The sequence below is a fragment of the Pseudorca crassidens genome, chromosome 5 (assembly GCF_039906515.1).
Source record: "Pseudorca crassidens isolate mPseCra1 chromosome 5, mPseCra1.hap1, whole genome shotgun sequence".
NCBI classification, from domain to species: Eukaryota; Metazoa; Chordata; class Mammalia; order Artiodactyla; family Delphinidae; genus Pseudorca; species Pseudorca crassidens.
In genome coordinates this window covers 96,971,394-96,987,833 of record NC_090300.1, presented here as the reverse complement: position 1 = coordinate 96,987,833, position 16,440 = coordinate 96,971,394, and the positions used below count along the sequence as shown (strand labels likewise).

The 16,440-nt window shown below is 35.4% G+C and overlaps 1 protein-coding gene across 4 annotated transcripts in view; it reads right to left on the bottom strand.

Annotated features, from left to right (window-relative positions):
- Positions 1-2,233: 2,233 nt before the first annotated feature.
- The window catches only part of CBLB (Cbl proto-oncogene B), a 215,818-nt gene continuing 201,611 nt past the window's right edge, over positions 2,234-16,440 (bottom strand). For all 4 annotated transcript variants that reach the window (XM_067739005.1, XM_067739009.1, XM_067739006.1 and 1 more), the window contains exon 19: positions 2,234-5,991. In XM_067739005.1, the coding sequence (XP_067595106.1) occupies positions 5,732-5,991 (260 nt within the window). In that variant the 3' untranslated portion in view covers positions 2,234-5,731. The remainder of the gene's footprint in view (positions 5,992-16,440) is intronic.

The window sequence follows — 16,440 nt, the reverse complement described above, 5'->3', positions numbered from 1 at the left end:
TCTGGCTCCAGAGCCTGCACTCTTAACCACTGTTACATTGCCATGGGAATATGTGAGCAGTAGTCTCTTGAACAGACATGTTTGTCATAACCTCTTTATGAAGAATTAAGTATTCTCTTAGCCTCTCAAGTTACTAAAAGGTAGAATAAATTAAAAAAAATTAAATCTTCAAATTTTAAAACCTCCTAGCTTTTACTTTGTGAATGATTTATTTTTGTTATGAAATAACTTTTGCTCCCCATCCAAACAGTGAAGAAAAACTAAGGCATCTACTGTAATCACGTTAGTGAGTAGGCTTTTGTATTTCCTAGTCCATGGGTGGAGAAAGACGAATCAAAGAGATGGCATTCCACACAGCTAGTTGCAGAGCTTTACTAAGCTTTCAGGACTGTTTCCACTGTTGGCTGCTTAAGAGTGCCATTTCCATTTATTCGAAACGTTTTATTGTTTACTATGTGCTAGGCTCTATATTAGGAGCTTGGGACACAGACATATATTAGACTAAAGAAGTTCAGTCTAGTTGGGGCCATCTGTAGAATGAAGTAATTGCAAAAACTACATGGTAAGCATTAGAATATTGGTGCCGTGTGAGATGTAGATGACATGCTCAATTTGACATGTGGGATAAGATAGGAAATGCTTCACAGAGGAAATGATTGAGCTGGGTTTTGAAGAATGAATAGTCCAGGCTGGAAAAAGGGAAAGGAATATTCAGACGGACTAGCAAGTACAAAACATGGAGCTCATTTGGGCAGTTGCCAGCTCAGCAGAAGTGAAGAGGGTCTGGAGGGGGAGATGAGTAGAAAGAGGAATGCAGAGAAGGAATCCCTACCATAGAAAGTCATCAGGAGTTTTAATTTCAGAAACTTCATTCTGTCTTGCACTAGAGCCATAGAGGTCAATTACAGGCTATTTAAAATTCTAGGGCAGTCAAAATTCAGACCCAAAAGAGGGTGGTGGCAGTAAGGATGAAAAAGAAGCAAAAATAGGTAGTTAAGAATACTGCCCAGATTCCCTTGAAAAAAATCAAACAAAAGAGGGACATGAAAGAAAGCCATGAAAATTAAATTTCCCTTAGTTTACTGCCTGATGATTTGATGTGGCAATTCCTGTTAGACACACCCTAATTTCTCTGGGCATTTTCATGGATATTAGCATCTCTGACCTCCAGCAAGTGATTTCTAATCCTGTGGTTCCTAGGATCTGAGAGTGACTGGCATGGTCCTTCACCTTCAGACATCAGTATACCCTTCCTAGTCTCTTCTGTGTTCCGTAGGCCCTACTACTTTGCCTAAATAAGTGTTTTATCATGTGTGCTGTTCCTGTTTGAAAAGCTTTACCTCCAGGGTTCTTTCTTAACAGCAAAAACCTTGCTTCTCTTTCAGGCTGACAAAATGCTAATCAGCCTTATCATTTGTCTAGCTTACCAGAAGGAATGCATCATACCCTGCTTTACTTTCACAGTCCTAGAAGAGGCATGTGGTAGTTGAAAGGATTAAATGCTTTATTCACTTTCTTTTTCTTGGTCTCCCTCCCTCCCACCCTCTCTATCCCACGCCTCTAGGTGGTCACAAAGCATTAAATGCTTTGATACTAAGTTCCTTGCATATGTTAAGGGCCCAGTATAGTTCTTCTGCACTTACCATAAGCACATAATGCCAGTACAATGTGGTAACTTATGTACAGTACTTATTGTATTGGAATTACGTGCTTGTATCTTCCATTTAATTATGTGTGCTTTGAAGCACTACTATGCATGAGATTTTGCATGTACCAATGATTTTCACAACATTCTGCTATGGTTCCTGATATAAAAGCACTTATTAACATGGTTTATCGCCATTGTTCTCTCCCTAATATGTACTGGCCAGTAACAAATGATTAGAAAAATCAATGTAAAGAATAAATGTTACTGTTGGTTAAGAATGAACAATTATATGGTATGTCATCAGAAGACCGTCAGCCTTTCCCAGATATGATGTTTCTTACTCAGAACCTTAATATAACTTTGACTTTCAGTTCTAAGACATGGGAGTAGCTTATCTATGTGAAATATCTTTAAATGATATGTTTTTGGTATTTAATAACTAAATCATGTGGGATGGGTACTTTGTACCACTTTGGCCAGTTAGCTCTTAAGTCAAATGTCTTTTGCGTAACACGAAGAAAAAAAATACAACATAGAAGTGCTGTGAAAGAAATGTTTGCATTCATTTGAAAATAAAATACCAACTCTGCTTTTGTTAACATTCATTTTATAAAATACCTTAAAAGAACAGATAAAGTACTGGCGTTTACATAATAACCAGAATTGAAAAAGGATGAATAAAATATAAATTAATTGAACACATAACTATTTTGCCATATTAGACAAGTTTAAAAAAGGCATTAAAAAAATAAAATAGTAAATTGGGAAGAAAACCCTTCACTCAACTGCTGTCATTTTCTGGAAACTTTTCCTAGAAGCATTAAAATTCCAGGTCAACAGGCAGTATCTGTATTGTTGAAAACATACTGTAATTTGCTTCCAAATCTGTCAGCATAAGAGAAAGATTAAATTTTTAACCAGGTTAGATAATTCAGTGCAAATTAAAGCTTCAAGTTGAAGATCCGAGAGGAAAAATAATGTCCAAACTGTGGGAAATGCTTCTGGAACTGAAAGAGAAAAAATTCACATTACGAAAAAATCTTTGCAAGTGTTCTTGTGTGTGAAATATTGAGTTAACCAATGGGCCCTTTGAAGTTGCAGTTAGGGCTCTACTACTCTTTGCAATATAGGCAAGGGAATATGGATGGGGAGGGGCTCAAGGTCATCTTTGTGGAAGGAAGTTCAAGATCACCGTAAGCACTGCTGATTCAATTCTAGAAAATCTGGCTAGGATAGATATTACAGACATCAAGGGGAAAAAGAGATTGTGGAGATTAATTTACTGGACTGTCTTTGAGGATAAGTATTTCTACCCCCAGAATATGTTGGGGGACAGGGGAGAGCAGGTTAATGTTGGCCACAATCTGTTTTAATTATATGAATTATATATCATACTGGCTTTAAAAATAATCATATTACCAAGTCTTGAGACATGGGAGGAATGTCAAACTTCTTGGATCACAGTGAAACCAAACCTGGTTCATTTCCAACCATTAATGGCTAGTCACTTTTATAATTTAAAAATGTATTTTGGTTTAATTATTTCCTAAAAAAAAACTTTTGAGTTTGATAAGTCATAGGTAATAGGTAGCAATAGGTTTTTCATGATAATGTTTGAAAGTTTCGCTCTTTCCATTCCATACAAAATTTTGATTCGTTCTTTTTAATGATAAAACTAATTGTTGCTATTGAGTACTAGATACAGAGAGATTTTGGTGGAGGCTAGTAAGTTTTCTTTGCAAAATAGATTTTTAAAAATTCAGGCCTAAATTTTCTATATTGTCACCAGTCTTCTTCTAATCCTCACTGGGAATTTTCACATTTTTGAGAATTGTTTGAATGAGAATATACTATACTTCCTAACATTCGTATTTTACATCCTTCCCTAATCTATTAAGAATGTTATAACAATATTATCACAATGAAGTGGCAACTTTTGGCTTTTACACTGTACCTAAGATCAGCAAGTCATAAAAAAAAAGAACCACAGTGCTATTCCAACATGACATCAGAAACTAATAAATGAAAAATCATGATGACATAACATGGGGTTCATAAAGCAATGGAGAATTAGCCAATGCAGTTTTTAAAAGTGTAAAAAACTGCCCTCATATACCTACTTACAGGAAGAACATCTAAAGCAAATTAAAAATTCTCTTCCAGGGACATGAACCAGCTCAGAATCAGCTGAAGAAATTAAAATATAAGCACAAACTATCCAAGGCCTGTGACTCCTCAGGTACCTCATGTCAGGAGATCAAACTGTCAAGTAAGGGCACATGTCAGCTCACAAAGGAATGCGTTAGTTCCCTCCCCAGGTCAATGCAATGACTACACAAGTCTTGACTGTTAATTTCCTTTGGCTCTGCCACATGTTTGGTTACATGCTTTCAAATCCCGAAGAAAGACTCACTATGAGATGCATCTTTTTACATCACACTGTGTGAAGTTAAAGGAGTGGCAGAAACGTGCACAAACCTGCAATCAGTCCACGTTTAGGAAGCCTTCTGTGGGTTCAAGCATTTAACACAGACCTGGTTTTGTCTAGTTTCTTCACTAAATAAGAAAAAAAAAAAAAGCAGATTGCCTGAAAATTCTAAAGCGCTGGTGGAACCCTTCCAGGCTTTGTCCAGCAGAGACACTTTCACCATCAAAAGGGCAGATAAAGGATAACAGAATATTACAATGGAATCAGTTTGTGACGGTTTGTGCTTTAAGAACACAGTGCCTGACAGCGTGGAGCACATCATAGATGCCCAATAAATATTTGTAGGTTTATTAAAAGTAATAACACGGTTTCTGAAGAACCAACCTCCATTTTGCAAAAAAGGCAAAACTATATAAATGTCTTATACCTGACTGGATGGAGCAATGTGGAGCAATGAATGAGAGAATCAAAAAATTAAATACGAACTCTCATTTGATGGGAGAGAGAAAATTACTAAGAATTTTGCAAAAGAAAAATAAACAGTGCCACAGTAGCATCAGCACTTAACAGTGCGTCAAAGATGTAACGTTTCCACTGCAATATGAACTGGTTCCTAAACTTTTTAGGTACCAGAGTGTAATCACTCAAACAGGAAATGAACTCGATTCCACTTCGGGAAAGGTATGGTGATAGTTTTATCTGAAAATTATTAATGTATTTCTGGGAGACGGCCCTCTTATTCAGCATGCCTCAAGGTAATGCGGCATAAATATCAGGGGACCTCATTATACAACTTCAATACGGCATTGTCATGTGCAAGCGTATTCTCCCACCTCTGCGGTAGTTGCTTTCTAATATTGTAGGTTTTTGTTTTTAGCGCCGTGACACCCCTGGGATGACAAAGATGAGAGTGTGGAAGATCACAAAACTTACACAAAAAGGGAAGCTCTTCTATATTATATGAAAACCCCTTATAAAAGGCATTCATTGACCAAAAAATGCTTTATACATTCAGATTTTTACCCATCTCTCAACAGTGATGGTTTCCAAAGAAAAGACTCAGTAGTGAAGGCCACACACTTTTTTTGCATTAATTTGATACGTTGAAAATCAGAACCTTTAAAGCATCTTGTAAATGGGAGAAATGGAACTGGACCTGGGTTTGGGGGTGGGTGGGTGGGATGGGAGCGATCAAAATGAATATGTGACTTAGCTGTTGACGCAGACAGCAAGGGAGTTGGTAGAAAATGTTACAGCAGACCTGACCACTGTACAGAGGGTCTATCAAGAACACAGTACAGGTATCAAAAAAGTCCCCAAACAAAACTAAAAAACAAACTGCAACTTTGCCAACTTGTAAACAAGGAAAAGCATTTCACAGATTCAAAGTTCAAGGGAAGTAAACGTCTTTAAATTATTTTTGTCAGTTCAACCCTGATTTAAAAGTATGGCTAGCAAAAATAAGGAAGCCGTGGCCATTGGCATCCTGAGCAAGAAGCTGTCTTCTGAGAAGCAGCACTTCCGAGCCTTTCTCTTCTCAAGATGCCACGTGAGGAGGAGACGTTCTCTCTTGAATTCCATCTCACTTTTCTCCTTTCCACACATCTGGAATATTCAGCAATTGCTTTGTGTTCTGGTGTTTACAGTCCTGGCTGCTATAGATTTAGACGTGGGGAGACGGGAGGGGGGAAGGCAAATTCTCGGAGGATGCTACGGGCCACTTCGACATTATTCTGGGCTATCTCTAAGGCTCTCTTAACTTCTTCAAAGGCATAACCCTCTCCCATGAGTTTTGCAATTTTTGCATCGACATTTTCCAATGCTGCCTCAGGCCCGTGGGGTTTTCTGTGGTGAATTTCTGGTGCAGTCCTGCGGGGTCGTGGTTTAGGAGGTCTGGCTGGTGCTTGTGAACCATCTGCATAGATTTTTAAAGAGATATTTAAATGATGAGCTAAAAATAAAGATATTATACATTAGTATGATCTCATTATTTTATATGAAAACAGTTTTTCATTGTTTCTACAAAAACCATTTTCCATTTTGTATATACTACGGTTGGATAGGTTATATTGTCCCCATTTTGAACGTCAAGAAAACTAAGGTAGGGTGTGTTGGAAATTTAACTGAGAAATTAACACAAAATTTTTCCCAATTCTACATATTGTTCTTTAAACCATATGAAATAAAAGATACAGAAGGAAAAAAAACAAAAATAAATGGAAAAGAAAAGCTTTCACTTTGGCAATGCAGCTCGCCCTTCTCTACTATGGTGGAGGCACTTCCTTGGGAAGTTTCTACCAGAGGAAACTGTTACAAGCTCATGGATACTCCTGGCAGAACATCCCCACCAGGCCCTACACCCCACCCATGTCAGAGCAAAACTCCTGAGAAATATGCTTTGTAGCATATTTTTCAAGTTAATAATGCTGTAAAGTGATACCTTGCTGATGCTAGGGGGGAAATAATGAAATAGTAGATGCTTTGAGTCTGCTATTAGTCCATAGGTTGGACAGAAGTAAACTCAGTGCTTTGCTGAAATACTTTATCCAGATTCCAATGTAGAACGCTTAGCCTGAGAAAAAGCAAAGCCAGCAGAAACATTAGTGGAGAACTCGGTTCCAGATCAGTCCCCTGATAATAGTTTCTCAAAGTTAAACCCAATGACACTGGTATCCATGAATGGAAAGTAATCTTATTAGGAGAAAAGAAAGTTAGTTAACAGACCACCATCCCAAACAGATCACCAGGAGATGGGCTAGTAACTTGAGGTGGCACTTTTATCATGGATTTCCATTTATCTGTATCTGCCTTAATATCAAAAGCCTAGATTTTTAAAAAAGGTTAAAAATTGTCAAAGTTATTCCATGAAACATTTATGGGTTTAAGATACAGTAGACGCCAACAGTTATTTAATGTTTTTCTTCTTAGACCACTGACAGGTGCCAAATTCAAGGACACAAATAAATGAAGAAGTGAGGCTAGAACCCTCTTGTCTCCTGTTCTCATCCTGTCCCTCTGGGTCTCTGCTCCCTTGCCAACTTTCCTGATGGCCTATGGAAATATTATAAGATGATACTTTCAATAATAATCAAATGTAAATTATAAAGAATTATCTGATACATTATTTCATATTTTTCTCATAAGTATAATTTTCTCTGAGAAGGTAACTTGTAAAAAAAATATATCATCCTGTTTGCAATTCTAGCAATATCAATATAACATACACAAAACAAAAGCCTCCAGGATGAAAATATTTAGTTCTACACAAAATTGGATGATAGTCTTATTTCTAATTGTTCCTTTCTTACAGAATGATATCCAGTTTGAAAAAAATATTATAGCTGTAGATAAAGCTTACTCTGGTCATACGTAAGAACACACATTAGTTTCTGGTTCTTGCTAAAGTCTATACTGTTTTGTATATCTGTAACTAAATATCGCAAATTATTATGGTCTAGTCAATTGCATTTCTTACTATTTTGAGATTTCATTTATTTTTCTATTAAGTATTTCCATTATGTCATGCAGAGAGGGATAATAAATTATGCTTTGCTTCTAATTACTTCCAAAAACTATTAGAGATTCTAGCAAGCTTTCCTTTAATCAGTTACCACAGAATTTATACATTGAAATATTGTCTGTTCTGACTTACTTTTAGGTGAGAAGAGTATCTAGAATTAAACACAAGTTTAAATTCCTTGTATTCTACTGGTAATTTTCGAAGAACTTTTCTAATATTGTTATTTTGTTTCTGTCTGAATACTGAGAAGGGCACGTGAATATCAAGCATCTCTGAAAAGTACAGCTATGAATACTACTAAACTGGGAAAGATGCTGTGGCAGTGAGAGACCCATCTAACAGTATAATTGGAAATTAAGTCTTAAGATTTAGAGCTTCTAGATGTAATAAACATGTGTCTTTGATCTTGGCAGATGGCACCTGTCACAGGAAAACCCCCCCAAGAAATCTATCCACTCTGTGAGGCTGCTATAATTAATACTGGCCAAATGCAATGGAATTTGCAGATGATAAATTTTATTTGAGAAAGCTATTCTTTTCTTGAAAAAAAATAAGTACTAAACATAATTCAGGAAGGCTAAGTTAGGTTAAACCAAATGTTAGGGAAAACACACACACACACACACACACACACACACACAAAGATTAAATCAAAACTATCTAGCTAGAGGAGTGAAGGTATCTCTGATCTATCTGTAATACCAACTAGAGGAAATGATTCAAACCATCTCTGGAAGGAATCACAATAGATTTTGAAGATATTTTCAGTAAAAAAAGAAAAAACTTTGAAGCAAAGATTAATTTTTCCAAAAGATAGATTTTTTTCCTTTTAAACACAAAACTCATATATCCCAACTCATTTAATCCTAGTCCTCATTGCCCTAACTCAAAATCTGTTTCCCCAAAACAGTGCTGACATCTCTTTGGAATCTTACAAATGCCCAGAGTTGAACTGTATCATGTATTAGAGCCCACAAATGGAAGTAACGTGGAAGCTTTGTTGCAACTTTTTGCCACCTGTTATATACATTTCTATTTATTGCTGAATATTTATTCAATTTGGAACGTTTTAATTTTTTGTTTGTTTTAATTGGATAGTGTAGCTCTGCACCAGGTAACTGATGACAGCTACAACTTTTCAAGATGAGGATGTCGGTGACGAGCACCGAGGTTGGTTAGATGCATCTCAGTTTGGCCGCTAAGATTTTGAGTGACTTTGAGTTCAGCAGTTTACTTTCATAATTCTCACTCTCCAGATCTACTAAGTATTATTTGTAATGATAACCACTATACTACAGTGCTATAGAACAGCAGTTACTATGAATTAATAGGAATTCAAATGTGGAAGAGGACAAAAACCTGGAATTTGTAGTGAGTGCCTAGTTCTATATGAAACTTTTAAGCAAGATATTAACAAGAAAGATCTGTTACAACCTGAACTAATAGTAAAAGCCGTTAAAAAAAAAAACAGGCAATTTTCATGCTGATCATTACAGCAAAGCACTTAAAGCCAATCCCTCTTTCTAGACACCTCTTCTTAAACCTCATGAACAGCCTTCATTGTTTCCACTTCTTCTTTCTCACAATGTCTAAAAGAGGAGATACCAGGTCCTTATTCACTTTGTAATGTGTAGATGATGCAAAGGAGCAATGAAGCAGCAGATGAACCTCTCTCAGAGTTCTCCCAAAGCTGCTATGTTGTAGTTTTGGAGTACACTGGAATGACTATGAATTTTGCCAGCGCTATGGGGACTTCTGTACCTGAATACATGTCATCCTTAGAAATGTGATTGGAAGGACATGTTTTATTCTGGTGCTGCTGTCCGTGCTCATGGTATTTTTGAACTCCTATGAGCAAGGGCAACAACATCCAAATAAGTGCAAGAAGGTGTGGAGCCATAGGCTATAAACAGTACATCTTCCTGGAGCACTAATTTTACTCAAGGATATGAGAGAGTTAATATTTTTAAATATGAAAATAAATGTAGATATACCAAGTAAAATGCAAAATTTCTATAAATTGTTGAAATAATACAGACTTCGAAGCAATTTCCTGCATGTGATTGTCCACTTTTAGTTAAATCTCTAGTCCCCATGTCATTCGGAGTTAGCTCTTTGGTGGGGAGGAAGATTTGAGAAGCAATAGTTTGACAGCATATAAAAATGGACTATCATACAATAATTTAAAATGACGTTAAAAAAATTTAATGATGTGGTAAGAAACTTATGATACTATGTTGTACTGTGGAGTATGATCTCCACTGTGTCAACATGTGTATGGACAGATCATTAGAAAGAAGGACTCCAAAATGGCAATAATGTTCCTTACTGATGACAGGGTTCTAAGTGACTTTTCTTGTTTTTTTTTTAATTCTACTTTGTTCTCTAATGTGTATGTACCACTTTCATAACTTTAAAAAAAGCCTCAGATCCCATCTGTTGGTTTTACAGGTCTGAGCTGCTCAAGAATCTAAGACAGAGATTGATTTTGCTGGTATAAAAAGTACAGAAAGTACGTAGTGGCTTCCTAAATTCATGTGAAAAATGATCACAATCCAGGTTTTGAAATCTCTACTACAATTTTAGAATTCTTAGTACCCTCTTCTATCACTACTCATTTGGTTTTATGATTGGCTATCTCCAAACTCAGCTTAGCAATCACTGTTATATGAATGTGTAAGTTAAAGTTTTTTTTTTTTTTTTTGCCACACGCAGGCCTCTCACTGTTGTGGCCTCTCCCGTTGCAGAGCACAGGCTCTGGACGCGCAGGCTCAGCGGCCATGGCTCACGGGCCCAGCTGCTCCGCGGCACGTGGGATCTTCCTGGACCGGGGCACAAACCCGTGTCCCCTGCGTCGGCAGGCGGACTCTCAGCCACTGCGCCACCAGGGAAGCCCGTGAGTTAAGTTTTTAAACCTAATTTTTGGCCTGACTGACTACTGGTGGGATTAAAACATAAACTTGGCTAACAACAACATAAATGGGTGCACAGCCTACTGATTCAAAGCACAGCCTACTGACTCAAATCCTATCAATCAATCATTTACTAGCTGTGAGACCTTGGGTAAATTACTAAACTTTGTTGTGTCTCACTTACTTCTATAAATTGACATTAATAATACCTATTTCAGAGGGGTTGTGGGAAATAAAATTAAGACTAGATCTGTATTGTATAGTAAATTTACATTCATTTATTTATATTTTATATATAACATTACATTGTATTATATAAACTACTCAACATTAATATACAATATATAAACAAACAATTATATAAAATGTTTTGTATGTGCAACTATAAATATAACAATGTTAGGTATTAAATTCTCTGTTTATATTTAAAACTGTATGTAATATTTTTTAAAGTCTGAGACATAATCTCTAGTAATTCAGTGATACTTGGGATGGACATCAAGACTCTTAGATTACAGATATGTTCAAGTATAACAATATCTGAGAATTAAAAGAAAAAAATATTGGAAGAATCAATATTGTCAAAATGACCATACTACCCAAGGCAATCTACAGATTCAGTGCAATCCCTATCAAATTACCAATGGCATTTTTCACAGAACTAGAAGAAAAAAATCTTAAAATGTGTATGGAGACACAAGAGACCCCGAATAGCCAAAGCAATCTTGGGAAGGAAGAACCGAGCTGGAGGAATCAGTCTCCCTGACTTCAGACTATACTACAAAGCTACAGTAATCAAGACAGTATGGTACTGGCACAAAAACAGAAATGCAGATCAATGGAACAGGATAGAAAGCCCAGAGATAAACCCACACACATATGGTCACCTTATTTTTGACAAAGGTGGCAAGAATATACAATGGAGAAAAGACAGCCTCTTCAATAAGTGGTGCTGGGAAAACTGGACAGCTACATGTAAAAGAATGAAATTAGAACACTCCCTAACAAACACCATACACAAAAATAAACTCAAAATGGATTAAAGAAAGACCTAAATGTAAGGCTAGACACTATAAAACTCTTACAGTGTTCTGCCTATGTTTTCCTCTATGACATAAATCACAGCAAGATCCTTTTTGAGCCACCTCCTAGAGAAATGGAAACAAAAACAAAAATAAACAAATGGGACCTAATGGAACTTCAAAGCTTTTGCACAGCAAAGGAAACCATAAACAAGATGAAAAGACAACCCACAGAATGGGAGAAAATACTTGCAAACAATGTAACTGACAAGGGATTAATCTACAAAATTTACAAAGAGCTCATGCAGCTCAATATCCAAAAAACAAACAACCCAATCAAAAAATGGGCAGAAGACCTAAATAGACATTTCTCCAAAGAAAACATACAGATGCCAAGAGGCACATGAAAAGATGCTTAACATCACTAATTATTAGAGAAATGCTAATCAAAACTACAATGAGATATCACCTCACACCAGTCAGAATGGCAATCATGAAAAAGTCTACAAACAATAAATGTTGGAGAGAGTGTGGAGAAAAGGGAACCCTCCTACACTGTTGGTGGGAACGTGAATGGTTACAGCCACTATGGAGAACAGTATGGAGGTTCCTTAAAAAGTTAAAAATAGAGCTACCATATGACCCTGCAATCCCACACATATATCCAGAGAAAAATATGATCCGAAAAGCTATATGCACCCCAGTGTTCCTTGCAGCACTGTTAACAATAGCCAGACATGGAAGCAAACTACATGTCCATCGACAGAAGAATAAGATGTGGTACATATATACAATGGAATATTACTCAGTCATTAAAAAAGAATGGAATAATGCCATTTGCAGCAACATGGATGGACCTGGAGATTATCATACTAAGTGAAGTAAGTCAGACAGAGAAAGACAAATATCATATGATATCACTTATATATGGAATCTAAAAAAATGATACAAATGAACTTGTTTACAAAACAGAAACAGACTCAGAAAAAACTTATGGTTACCAGAGGGGAAGGGTTGGGGGAGAGGGATAGATTGGTAGTTTGGGATTGACACGTACACTGTGCTATATTTAAAATAGATAATCAACAAGGACCTACTGTATAGCACAGGGAACTCTGCTCAATACTCTGTAATAAACTAAATGGGAAAAGAATTTGAAAAAGAATCGATACATGTATATGTATATGTATAACTGAATCACTTCACAGTACACCTGAAACTAACACAACATTGTTAATCAACTATACTACAATATAAAATAAAAAGTAAAAAAATATTTTTATTAGACCTGTATCTTATAGTAAATTTACATTTAAACTACTCAAAACATTAATATACAATATAGACACTATTATATAAAATATATTTTACATGTGCAACTATAAATATAATAATATATGTTATGTATTAAGTTATCTCTGTTATCTGTATTTAAAATACTTAGCATAACATTTGTCCCATAGTAAGTGCTTAACAAATTTTAAAAATGATTACTACATACAATCTGAGACATAATCTCTAAAATTATTTAGTAATTCATTGACTATACTTGGGATGGACATCAAGACTCTTAAGACTACAGATTTTTTCAGATTTTTTCAAGTATAACAATATCTGAGAATTAAAAGAAAAAATATAAATTATCAAGGCATAAAAGAAATCTCATACACATCATCATTATGACTTTGCTACTCTCCTGTAAGCTGGAACAATTATTTCTGGAACTCATTTATGTAAACTTGAATTGCTTCCACTACAGATATACTATTTAATTTTAGAAGGACATGTTTTTATACTACTGAATTTTAGGACATGTTTTAATACACAGTTTTCACTAAATTACAAATAAAATATCTTCACATACACTAAGGTAGGTAATTATGATTGTAAGGGCCAAGGTTATGACATAACTTTTTTAATACATCCAGAAAATGGTTATAAAAGAACATTAGTATTAGATTTGTAAGAAAACTGACCCCATGTTCAGTGGTTTTAAAACTGAAGCTGTATGTAAGGAAAAACATTTTAGGTAGTTGAACTATGGTAAAACTCTGTAATGCAGCAATTTCCTTTGTTGAAACACAAAACAAAATCTTAAAAACACCGTTTATCTTAAAACATCACTTATAACAATACACAACTCCCACTCTTATGTGAAATGAAGCCGTGATTTCCAGTTGAGGTCTTAATATAAAATTCATTCAACATCTGGGCACTTTTCCTTTAAGCTAGTAAAGGAAAAGTAGTATTGGAATTAATTCCTTTTATGAGACCTCCTTTATTTTGTAGGTATACTTGGCAATAATATCTGTTACCAGTTATAAACACATTTAATACAAGTCATATTCTGAAATTCTAGTGTTATTTTTAAGTATTACCTTGAACGTCCTTTTAAATACTAAGAATATTAAAAAAAAATCTCAAGAGCTCAGCTGTACTTCATCAGCATGAGCACAAACACATCATTACGACTTTGTATTCTAATATAAGTTGGATTCCCTGGGTTTTTAAAGAATGGTATTCAAACTGTAGCACATTATATCTTACCACAAGAGAAAAGCAAACTTAAAAATGTCTAAAAACTCATGCATAGCTAGTACAGACATGAACCCTATGTGAAGAAATAAGCAAAAACATTTGGCCCATATAAGGTATATGTAAGTTTAACACACGCCAGTAAAATCCACATATTCTGATTATCATTATGACATATTCATATCATTAAATATTGTTACATCTACAAACTTCAGAAAATTATAAACTTTTATGGGGGGAGGAATAAAACATTTGGAAGGCTCTTTGTATATGTAGACATACATTTACACGCACACATCCTTTTTAGAAAAAGGAAAATATTTTTAAATCAATTAAATTTTTTGAGTTATTTTCATAGAAAGCTTATATACATAAGTAAGTCACCATCAATTATTTACATCACCATAAAAAATAGGAGAAATGGAATTTATAAGATGTGGCAGTTATACCAGAATCCTCAACGATTGTCTTAAAAAGGCCTTAATATCAATAAAAACGTTACTGCAAAATAAGCACTATTAGTACCCCAAAGGCACACTGCATAGTCTTAAGTTTCTGATGGAAAGATCTAATCCAGAAGGCAAGCTGAGTCCCTCTCCTGGTGTGAAATAAACTAGTGGACAGCTTGGTAGCCCTGTAAAGCAGCATGTGAGCAAATATCTTGTTGGAAAAAAGTATCTTATTTTCTGTGGTTTGACTGTGTCTGTAAAGAGAGTTCAGGGAATAGGCTGAAATAGTTGATGTTACACCTAGCTGAGGCCCTCAGAGGTAATAATCAGGACTATTTTATCACTCAGGTAAAGCCAGTTTAGGTTTCTGGTAAATGCATATTTGGGGATGTTTCAACAGGGTTTGTGACTTAAAGTTCTTCCTTGAAATTTCTAGTGTAATACTAACTGGAATTCCTACCAGTTGAAATCATATATGTGAATGATGTCCCTCTGGGCTCAACAATACCTGCATGTTACGGTGCAAACTGTAAAGAAGCTGTGAAAATAGAGCATTTAGGCCACAACTCTTCTCATAACTTGAGTATATGTTTCTGTTAATCCAGAGCTGGTGGTACTGAATGCTATTTTAAATCAGTCATGGCACTCTTCTCAAAGTTGTATTTTAATGTTATTTCCTTAAGGGATTTGCTTCCTTCTCCTATATATATTGTAAGGTACTGTCTCTCTCCTTCTTCTTGACTTTCACATTTTTTCATCATTCTGGAAATCTACCCTTTCAAATGGAAATACAGTGTTTCAGTGGGTACCCATGGATATATCTGAAATATTGGAATGACTAGAAGTAAATTGGTAAAAACAGCACAGACCAAAATTTGAAATGGTTAATAAAATTTTCTGTTTTTCTGAGTTATAGTCAAGTGTAAAAACTTACAAAACTGCAGAGGGATTTTTGCATCTCCCATGCATGTCATCAAGTACAGAACTACTGTGCTGATAATTCTCAAAGCAGCTAAATAATTATCTTGATTCGGAAGTTACAGAATGGACAGCTCTCACTATTAACAAATCTGTGAACTGAGGTTTGAGCTTAAAAGCAAACCAAATCCAGCAATACATAAAAAGGATCATACACCATGATCAAGTGGGATTTATCCCAGGGTTGCAAGGATTGTTCAATATCCATAAATCAATCAACCATATTAAACTGAAGACTAAAAACCATATGATCATCTTAATAGATGAAAAAAAGATTTTGATAAAATTCAACATCATTTATGATAAAAAACTATCCAGAAAGTGGGCATATAGGGAACATAACCTAAACACAATAAAGACCATATAGGGCAAACCCACAACTAACATCATACTCAATGATGAAAAGTTGAAAGCATTCTCTCTAAGACCAGGAACAAGACAAGGATGCCACTCTCACCACTTTTATTCAACATAGTTTTGGAAGTCCTAGCCATGGCAATCAGAGAAGAAAAAAATAAAAAGAATCCAGATTGGAAAGGAAGAAGTAAAACTGTCAGTTTGCAGACCACTTGCTACTATACACAGAAAATCCTAAAGATGCCACCAGCAAACTGCTAGAGCTCATCAATGATTTCTGTAAATTTGCAGGATACAAAATTAATATACAGAAATCTGTCTCATTTCTATATATTAACAATGAAATATCAGAGAAATTAAGGAAACAATCCCATTTACCATCACATCAAAAAGAATACAATACCTAGGAATAAACCTACCTAAGGAGGCAAAAGACCTGTACTCTGAAAATTACAAGACACTGATGAAGGAAACTGAAGATGACACTAACAAATGGAAACCATGTTCTTAGATTGGAAGAATCAATATTGTTAAAATGACCATACTACCCAAGGCAATCTACAGATTCAATGCAAGCCCTATCAAATTACC